This window comes from Nelumbo lutea, chromosome 1, assembly GCF_056320005.1.
Source record: "Nelumbo lutea isolate HS-2025 chromosome 1, American lotus-T2T, whole genome shotgun sequence".
NCBI classification, from domain to species: domain Eukaryota; kingdom Viridiplantae; phylum Streptophyta; class Magnoliopsida; order Proteales; family Nelumbonaceae; genus Nelumbo; species Nelumbo lutea.
Window position 1 is genome coordinate 30,064,936 of NC_142684.1, and position 10,516 is coordinate 30,075,451.

A 10,516-nucleotide genomic window follows, 5' to 3' on the forward strand; every position below is an offset into this window, starting at 1 on the left:
CTTCTCCATTTTCTTCTTCTTCTTCTAAGAAGGATGAAATGGGAGTTTAAAAATTTTAAATGATCTCATACATGCTTTTTCATTGAATGAGGGCATGTTTAAGTCTTGTAGGGTTAACTTACATGATATATTTAAGTTATTTTTTTCAAAAATATAGGACATGTTTATTAAATCAATTTATGAAAACTCAGGGTATGTTTAAGTCTTTTACCCTAAACTAGTAAGTGTGCATGTGTTTTGCACATAGCAATTCTAGATGATGATAATGATAGTAATAATATCCAAATTTTCTATAAACTGTATGTATTATATGTATTATATATTGTTTTTATTATTAATTGGATGCATATTGCAAAGTCCAAATATGATTACATAAATACCTCATCCAAATTGTGATAATCATATCAAGTTGTGAAGTTTCAAGTATCATTGACTAAGCTACCTACTTGGCTAGACTACTCTTTTATAATCTTTTATCTTTTTGGTGTATCTTCTTTTTTATTTATTTATCAAAAAAATGTAAGATTTAAATAGAGGAAATTGAATGAGGTGAAAAGTAGTAGTTTAATTTATAATTTAAACCTTACAATTAAATAAGGACTAAATTCAAAAATGAGTACTTTAGTCAAAAGATAGTTTTACAATCTTATTCATATTTTTAATAAAAGAGTAAACATAGAATTATAGATGTATTCATTTTTTTTCTATATATTTTTTTGTAAAAATAATTATGATATGTCATATTTACTTTTTGTTTAATATGATAAATATATGATATTACACATGTGCTTGAATGCTTTTTTTGCAAAATTTATATATTTATATATTTTATTAATTTTTATTATTTATTTTTGACATTAAACTTAACACATTTAACCCAAAAGTTGAACTATTTATTATTAATTATTAATTTTCATTTTTGGCTAGTTCTAAATTATGTATTTCATTTTCATTATCAATAAAAATTATTATTGTTTATTACTCTTATTTTTTTAATTTGATTAATAAAAATATCATAAATGTATCTAATTTTTTCAACATTTTTGAAAATTTTTATATTTATTAAAAATTTTATTACCTAACTATGACTTCATAGGTTAATCAATTTAATTCGGATGGTTGAATTGCTTAGTCACCACTTGGATAAAAAATGGTTTTGTTTTCTAGTTAGCTCTAAAATATGAGTTTATATTATTAAAAATATTGGCATATATCTAATTAATAGCATTTATTAGTGAAAAATAAATTAAATATAAGATTTAATAAGAGAAAATGAGATTTAATACCTTAAGTTTATGTTTGGTTTAAAGGAAAAAAGGTAGGGAAAGTAAGGGAAAGGTAGGAAAACCTTTACAAGCCTTGTATAAGTTTCCCTATCTTTCCCTTCTTTTTCCTACTTTTTTCCTTCAAACCAAACATAGCCTAAGTATAAGATTTAATGAGAGGGAATTAAACGAGGTGGAAATTAATAATTGAAGTTATATTTTCAACCCTTACAATTAGAGATAGATTAAATACATAAATATGAGAATTTTAATAGTCATTAAAACTGGCATTAAAATTATATTAAAAGGACTTTTATACCCTTTTTCAAACAAAGAAATAGAGGATAATTTTAATTCAAAAAGAATTTCACACTACATCCACACTTTTATATAGTATAGATATAGATAATACAACACATAGACCCATGCCAGATTCAACACTTTTTCTTTTGTTAGATATGTTTGTCTTGTTTTTTTTGTTAGATATGTTGGATTCAACTCTAATGGCACTATGGTGAATTCACATTTTCTTCCTACAAGTGTCCCATAGCATATCCCAATTATGTATTGAAAACATTAACTAATGACAACATAGGCGGTGTTTGGCACTGCGTTCATCCCATTTCGGTCTCGTCCATGAGATGAAGACCCGTTTGGTTGGGTGTGGATAGGACCTGTCCATTCTATATCATGGACTGGCTCTGTCCACACCCCAATATAGTGTCAACGGGAAAAACTCGTGGATATGTCCCCTCCACGGTTTATTTTTGATTTCATGCTACACTGACTCCCTTCTTCTTTGAGCTGCGGTAGTCGTAATGATCGGTGCTTGCAACTAGGAAGTGAGTGAGAGGGGGCGTTCTTCCGAGTGTGACTTCTGTCTGATACCTTAATAAATGGTGCAGGTGATGACCGCCTATTTCAGTTTTGCTCAACCAATGGAGGAAAACATGGGGAGTCTGTAAACAGTTAGAGGAGGCCGAGAATGGTGAAGGGAGTCAATGTAGATGATAGAGGATGGGGGAAAAAATAGTGTGAAATCATAGATAAAATGGAAGGAAGACTGGGCGGGTGTTGTGGCTGCGAAGTCTCCTCTATGGTTGGAGATCAGAGTTGGACAATGGTCTGAGAGCGATGCAAATAGGGAGAAGGAGAGGAAGAAGAAGAGGAGAAGAATAGGAAAAAGAAGAAGGAATAAAGAAAAAGAAGAGAGAGAGAGAGAGAGAGAGAGAGAGAGAATGAATGGGGGGAGGTTTTGGTTGCCACCACCGCATTGTTCTCATTCAAGGAGGAAGGAGATGAATAGTGCCTCCTTCAAATTAGGTTAAATTAGAAAGCTTGGTTAGTTTTGATAATATGGATATGGGTAGTTTGGTAACTTTAGAGAAGTTTGTGGGTAATTTGATAATTTTGGAAATTCAAGGGTAATTTGATTAATTGGGGTCTAAGGAGGTCAAGCTCAAGCAAGGCAATTTAATTATTTTACTATTGTTTTATAAAAAATTAATATTTATTGGTTAATATTAATTCATTGATACATTTTTCAAAATATTTATCATATAAAATGCAAAACTTAAATATTTATTATTAACTATGTGTATCATTAATAAAATGTATATGAGATACAAAATAAAAAGTGTGATGTAGAATTGATGTAACCGGTTCTGGTCACGTACCAATTTTTTTTTTTTTTAATTTTTTGGCTAAGTACCTCGTCATTTGACCTGCTCCTAGGTGACTTGTGACTCAGAGGATGGTGGCCCTCCCTGGTGGCGAACTACCTGAGGGAGAGCTATGCCGAGCTCCTTGATGGCGAGCTACCTTGGTGGACTCGTCATTTGACCTGCTCCTAGGAGGCTTGTGACTTAGAGAATGGTGGAGCTCCCTGGTGTAGCGCAACCCGACTGCCCTCTGCATGAGGTGATCTTCTCTCCTTTGTAGGCGGACGGGAGCTGAGCGACCTGCGAGAACTGAATCAGGTGACCCGAGGGTATTTACCCGGCGGGGACTCTCCGATGCTTAAGTTAGCACTCTGATTGTAGAGAGCTTGAAGACAATATTAGAGAAATGAGAGAGCTAGAGAGCAGGAACTACCTCCATTCTTTCATTCTCTCCCCTTGTCTTTGGGGGTCGGAGTCCTTATATAGTGGTGTCCAGTCAAATTAGGCGTAACCGCCTCTGTCAAGTCAGGCATAACCACCTCTGTCTCTCTGTTGTAGTCGTTACTGCCAGAGCTGAGGTGGTGGGTGCATGCAGTTGTTGCAGGGTACGACTCTACCAGGCAAGGGACAGCTCTCAGGGCTGGTAGGCACGGTGCCGCCTGGCGAGAGATGTGGGTGCAGGTCTCCGGATCTGTCAGGTACGGTTGTCAGGTAGGAGATCTTCCTGCTATACGCCGAGCTGCCCCTAAGTGGTAAGGTACCTATGCTGAGCTGCCTGTAAGTGCCGAGCTCTTCGTAAGATGCCAGACTGCCTTTGGAGTGGCCAACTGCCTGTGGCGAGCTGCCTATGCCGAGCTGCCCCTAAGTGGCGAGCTACCTATGCCGAGCTGCCTGTAGGTGTTGAGTAGCCCCTAAGTGGCGAGCTCTTCATAAGACGCCAGGCTGCCTATGGGTGCCGAGCTGCCCCTAAGTGGCGAGCTCTTCGTAAGACGTCAGACTGCCTGTAATTGCTGAGCTGCCCCTAAGTGGCGAACTACCTAGTTGTCAAGAGGCTGCACTTAGTTGGCATGAGGTGCCTGGTGTCATATTTTCACTGGAGGGCCAAATCCGCCCTCATCATTTTCCCCCCACTCCCGAGTTGAGAGTAACTCAGTGAAGGGAGTAGATTTCTTCTTTTGGCCTGTAAGTCAACGAGCTAGTAATTGCTGATCCAATTCCTTAGGTTTTGGGAGTTGCTTGTATGTGGCGAGCTGCCTGCAAGTGGCGAGCTACCTATAAGGTGATGAGGTCTCCGCCAATTCAATACTGTAGCCCTTAGGCTTTGTGGGAACTTATTGTTCACTTTTGTTGATTTTGCCCATGTTGAGAAAGCGACTGGGTTTTTAGCAATAATGTGGCCCATAGGCTTTGGGAGTGACTCGTAGTCCACTCTTCTTGTCTTTGCCCATGTTGAAAAGGTGACTGGGTCTTAAGTAGTAATGTGGCCCGTAGGCTTTGGGAGCAACTCATAGTCCACTCTTCTTGACTTTGCCCATGCTGAAGAGGCGACTGTGTCTTATGCAGTAATGTGGCCTGTAGGCTTTGCTTGTGAGGTGTCGTGCTGACCAGGTGTCAAGCTGACTAGGTGCCGAGCTACCTGTGATTGCGTTGCATCAGCCTCGTAATGCCGGTCACCCACTCCTACAAGAAGCTACTAGGAGCTCGACCTTCGGGGGCAGCACTACTAACTTTAGGTCACTAGCTCACATGGGAGCCTTGTAAGGCTTGACTAGCAAGGGTGCCTATGTAGTCTGTTGGCCGCCAACTCCCACATAAGCCACGAAGAACTCGTCTTTGTAGAGGAGACCTTGCGGAGAGGACTGATGAGGTTTTATCTGAATTGAAAGTAAAGTTGGTAGAGCTGCTTATTCTGCTGGCTCCCTGCATAGTCTTTGAGTTCATAAAAAATGTAAACTATAAAGCGAGAGCTTCAATTTCTAAAAAGTGAGGACTTAGCTTTTGTAGGATGAGAACTTAGCTTTTCGTAGCGTGTTCCTACAGATGGCGTCAATTGATGTAACCGGTTCTGGTCGTCATGTACCAATTTTTTTATTTTTTGGCTAAGTACCTCATCATTTGACCTGCTCCTAGGTGACCTGTGACTCAGAGGATGGTGGTGCTCCCTGGTGGTGAACTGCCTGGGGGAGAGCTATGCCGAGCTCCCTGATGGCGAACTGCTTGGGGGAGAACTATGCCGAGCTCTCTGGTGGCGAACTACCTGGGGGAGAGCTATGCCGAGCTCCCTGATGGCGAATTGCCTGGGGGAGAGCTATGCCGAGCTCCCTGATGGCGAGCTACCTTGGTGGACTCGTCATTTAACCTGCTGCTAGGCGGCCTGTGACTCAGCGAATGGTGGAGCTCCCTGGTGTAGCGCAACCCGATTGCCCTCTGCATGAGGTGATCTTCTCTCATTTGTAGGCGGTGGGAGCTGAGGGACCTGTGAGAACTCCATATTTTCCTCCTCTTTGTAGGCGGTAGGAGCTGAGAGACCTGTGAGAACGAATCAGGGGACCCGAGGGTATTTACCCGACGGGGACTCTCCGATGCTTAAGTTAGCACTCTGATTGTAGAGAGCTTGAAGACGATATTAGAGAAATGAGAGAGCTAGAGAGCAGGGACTACCTCCATTTTTTCATTCTCTCCCCTTGTCTTTGGGGATTGGAATCCTTATATAGTGGTGTCCAGTCAAATTAGGAATAACCGCCTCTGTCAAGTCAGGGATAACCGCTTCTGTCTCTCTGTCGCAGTCGTTACTGCCAGAGCTGAGGTGGCGGGTGCATGCAGCTGTTGCAGGGTACGGCTCTGCCATGAAAGGGACAACTCTCAGGGCTGACAGGCACGGCGCCGCCTGGCGAGAGATGTGGGCGCAGGTCTCCGGATCTATCAGATATGATTGTCAGGCAGGAGATCTTCCTGCTATACGCTGAGCTGCCCCTAAGTGGAGAGCTACCTATGCTGAGCTGCCTGTAAGTGCCGATCTTTCGTAAGACGTCAGGCTGCCTGTGGAGTGGCCAGCTGCCTGTGGCGAATTGCCTATGTCGAGCTGCCCCTAAGTGGCGAGCTCTTCGTAAGATGCCAGGTTGCCTGTGGGTGCCGAACTGCCCCTAAGTGGCGAGCTCTTCGTGAGACGCCAGGCTTCCTGTAAGTGCCGAATTGACCATAAGTGGCGAGCTACCTAATTGTCATGAGGCTGCAATTAGTTGGCATGAGGTGCCAGATGTCATATTTTCAGTGGAGGGCCAAATCCGCCCTCATCAAGAATAATCCACACCATGCTATAAAACGCCAATGTGAGTGTGGATTGGTCTAATCCAATTCACACTCACCAATTTTTCTTTCACACTACAGAACACTTTAGAGATAAAACAGAAAACATCTCCAGCGTCGTGTACTTAAACATCTCCGACGGACAACTCAGCGCGAGAGAGAGAACAATATCCTTGTATCCAGCACGATTTGCTATATACTCGAAGGTAAATTCCTTGTTGTCCAAACGCAGACGATCCGAACCGCCTTCGTTCTCTCTACTGTAATCTGCTTTTTATAACTACATTTTAAACGGTCAACGGTAATTTGCAGTTGGACTATGAGTGTTTCTGCTTATTCTTCCAGCACGACTCAACTATCACAACCTCCCAAATTATCCTCACCTCTTACCCAACCTAATCCAACCCAATCCCACCTTCCTAACCCTAATCGCAGCCAATCAGTTGATAAAAAGCAGTTTGTCCTCAGTCGAAACGACCAACCTATCGATCCCATCGTCTCATGGACCTCCTCCATTTCCCGTCGCTGCCGAAACGGTCGACTGGCCGAGGCAGCCGCTGAGTTCACCCATATGAGAATCAGCGGCGTGGAGCCCAATTACGTTACATTTGTAACTCTTCTTTCTGCTTGTGCCGATTACCCTTTAGAGGCTCTTAGTTTTGGAGCTTCAATCCATGCTTACGTTCGAAAATTGGGCTTGGATAAGTATAATGTAATGCTGGGGACTGCGCTTGTTGATATGTACTCTAAATGTGCTCGTGCAGATCTTGCTCGCCAGATGTTTGATGAAATGTATATGAAGAATTCGTTTTCTTGGAACACAATGATTGATGGGTATATGAGAAATGGGGCTGTCGAGGATGCAATTGCCTTGTTTAATCAGATGCCAAAGAGAGACAAAATTTCTTGGACTGCACTGATTGGTGGGTTTGTCAAGAAAGGATACTTTGAGGAAGCATTGGAACAGTTCCGAGAAATGCAGCTCTCAGGAATAGAGCCTGATTATGTGACCATCATCTCTGTCCTCTCAGCATGTGCAAACTTGGGGGCACTTGGGCTTGGCTTATGGATACACCGTTTTGTATTGCAACGGGACTTTGGTGAGAACATCCGGTTAAGCAACTCGTTGATAGACATGTATGCAAGGTGTGGATCTATTGAATTCGCAAGACAGGAGTTTGAGAAAATGTCTAAACGAAGCTTGGTTTCATGGAACTCGATGATTGTGGGCTTTGCTGTTAATGGATATGCAAAGGATGCTCTAGAATACTTCTCTCTGATGCAGAAGGAGGGGTTTGAACCAGATGGAGTGAGTTTTACAGGAGCTCTTACTGCCTGTAGCCATGCCGGCCTAGTTGATGAGGGCCTCCAATTCTATGATATGATGAAGAGGATTTACAAAATTACCCCTAGAATTGAGCACTATGGATGCATAGTGGATCTCCTTAGCAGGGCTGGTCAGATGGAAGATGCGTTGCATATAATAGAAAGCGTGCCCATGAAGCCAAATGAAATTATATTGGGTTCATTGCTGGCTGCATGTAGGAATCGAGGGAATCTCAGTTTAGCTGAAAAACTGATGAGTTATCTAACTGATTTGGATCCTAGCTGTGATTCCAATTATGTGCTTCTTTCAAACATGTACGCTGCTGTTGGTAGGTGGGATGGTGTAGGAAAAGTTAGGAATACAATGAAGGCACTCGGAATAAGGAAGAAACCGGGATTCAGTGCTATTGAGATTGACTGCAACATCCATGAATTTGTGGCTGGTGATAAATCTCATTTACTCTCTCATTATATTTATGATATGCTCAGTTTTTTGTCACATGAATTGAGCCTATGTGGGTATATTCCTGAGGCGATTGAAGGGGGACTACCTGCACATGATTGAACACACTAAACTAATGTTCTTAGTAAATATATTTATCTTTGATCATCATGCATAGATGTACTAAGGCAAATAGAAAGAGAAAGCAAGATCATATCATTATGCTTTTTTTTTTTTTTTCACATTGAAGTCTGAAGATAAAGTAAAAAGTGAAAAGCAAGAAAATTATATAAATTGATGTTATTAGATTTAGATATGGATTGTTATTTTATGCCAATTGTTTTATAGTATTTTCAGTCTTAGCATAGAGAGTAAAAGATACAGAAAAAGGTATAAACCATGGTGGTGGGCAACAAAATACCCTTTTACAAGTGTTGTAGGAATCAGACTCAGACTGCGCCGGACAGTTGAACTGTTTCATTGGAAATGTAACTTTTTTTTTCAAAAAAAAAAAAAAAAGATATACCAGAGGCTGAGGATTGTAGCAGATCTTGAAATATGTCCATAATCGTTTGAAGATGATCTCCATATTTGTTGGTGATTAGATTCACTTTGTAATCTTTTTGTGCAGGAAGAATTTTCTTCTATAATTCAGTATTTCTAATGGCATCTTAATGGTAAATCTATTGATGAATATGTGTTATTTCATTCAGTAATGTGTTGAATTTAGTGCAAAATCTTTATTTGTCCCTGACTTGATGCCCTAGTGGAATGACACGCCAGGGAAATCGATGCAGATCCAGAAGGGAGAATTAAAGAATAACAACTTAAAAGGAGAAGAAAATAAAAATCTGCAATAAACAGTTGTATTCGATCAAAGAAAAAAATGATCAATGATTCGATCAAAGAAAATTAGAGAAAAGAGAAGGTTCAAAGCAAGAGAAAGAAGAAGAAAATGGAAGAAAAGGAGAAGAGATGATCACATCTCTCACCAGTCCCCTAATCAATCTTTTATTAGATTCAATAATAATATTTTATTACATAACTACTAAGATTTATAAAAACAAAAAATGGGAGGGGGAGGGTAAGTGTCACACCTCCCAAACTACAGCAGAGATCCCTATAATTTAGCCTAAGGCTATTTTTGGTTTGATAGGAAATAAGACAAAATAAGAGAAATAGAACATTAAGGGAAATTCATAACAAATTTTGTAAAATTCCTTAATAACTGTCCCTTAACTTTCTATTCCTCTAATATTCGGTTTCTCTCTTATTTTTCATCAAACCAAACAGCCTAAAGTTTATCCAGGCCAGTCCATTTACAGGCTCAAGAAAAAACAGTTTCTCCACTGTCCACACTAAGGCGATTTGGAAGTTCACTCCAACCAGAATCATGAAATTAGTAGAACCCAAGAGATCTATAAAACATAGAGAACTACTTACCTGGGTAAAGCCCTTGCCAAGAATAGGATGCAACTTGGACGGGCTTGGGTTGAGAATATTTTAAAATTTAAATAGGCCCAGGCCAAATGCAATGTAAATTCGTCAAGTGGAGTACTTATCACCTTCACTACTCTCTGAGTGAATCCCTATTGCTTAGTCTTCATTATTTCCATCAATGAAACTACAATAGGAACTGTTTATTGGGCTTTGATGTCAGGCCACTTCGGTTGAAGCTTGAGCAAGGGGAACCTTAGCATCTGGTTGGACTTGGCCTCACACTAATACAGTTCATTGGGCTCGGCTTACTGTCCTCAATTACTCATTTGAAATCCATCCTTCAACCCTATTAATGTTGAAATTCTTACAAAACTGTTAATATTCTCTTTTCCATATCCCATTTTTTGACTAATGAATATTAGCTTAAATTGGTTTTGTTTATTGCATACTTTTTCTTAAATGCCTAATAACATATCTATTTGAACTTTACAGAATACCATATACAGATATACTATCTGGAGTTTAGACCAGAAGCCATCAAAGACTGTTGGCTGTAGAACTTGTGAGTTCGTACCTTGCTACAATGTTTTACCATCTTAATCACATAATCTATTTTTGTGAGAGAAAAAGCCTGTTGGGTCTACCCAATAGAACTGATTATCAGTTCTGGTTCTGTGGTTTGTGTCCTATTAATAATTGGGTCGGTATAGGTTTGCTAACTGATTATACAGTTAACAATATATAGAGGTCTCCTGGTTTTCTTGTACTTTTTTGTTCTGATTTATGTGTAAAAAGAAAATTTATAGACAGTATATAAGATGATTTTGGTTAAAACAGTTGTTCTGTCAACATATAAGCATAAACAATTTACAATTTTATTGTCACTTTTAGTAAGGTCATATTATCAAAAATGAAATTCCGAGTCGTTATTATCATAGCTCATGGGTAATTGTAGATGCCAACTATAATCGGGTCAAACCCAATTATGCTATCTCAGCAACAAAATCCCATTACACAACAATCCCAATGCTAACCTATAAGGGCTTTTTCCCAATTTTTACAAGAAAACCATACCT

At 39.8% G+C, this 10,516-nt stretch overlaps 1 protein-coding gene across 2 annotated transcripts; it reads left to right on the forward strand.

Moving 5' to 3' along the window:
* Window positions 1-6,255: 6,255 nt before the first annotated feature.
* On the forward strand, window positions 6,256-10,274 carry PDE247 (Tetratricopeptide repeat (TPR)-like superfamily protein). 2 transcript variants are annotated; one of them, XM_088985462.1, is made up of 2 exons: window positions 6,274-8,001; window positions 9,933-10,274. In XM_088985462.1, the coding sequence occupies exons 1-2, from the start codon at window positions 6,552-6,554 to the stop codon at window positions 9,995-9,997; spliced, it is 1,515 nt and encodes a 504-aa protein (XP_088841588.1). In that variant the 5' UTR covers window positions 6,274-6,551; the 3' UTR covers window positions 9,998-10,274. The 2 variants fall into 2 exon arrangements, with proteins under 2 accessions (XP_088841581.1, XP_088841588.1); XM_088985455.1 differs by lacking the exon at window positions 9,933-10,274 and having other exon boundaries at window positions 6,256-8,337.
* Window positions 10,275-10,516: the final 242 nt, after the last annotated feature.

Excerpts from the sequence above, each read along its gene's own strand:
- PDE247 (XM_088985455.1), top strand. The coding sequence starts at position 6,552 with ATGAGTGTTTCTGCTTATTCTTCCAGCACGACTCAACTATCACAACCT.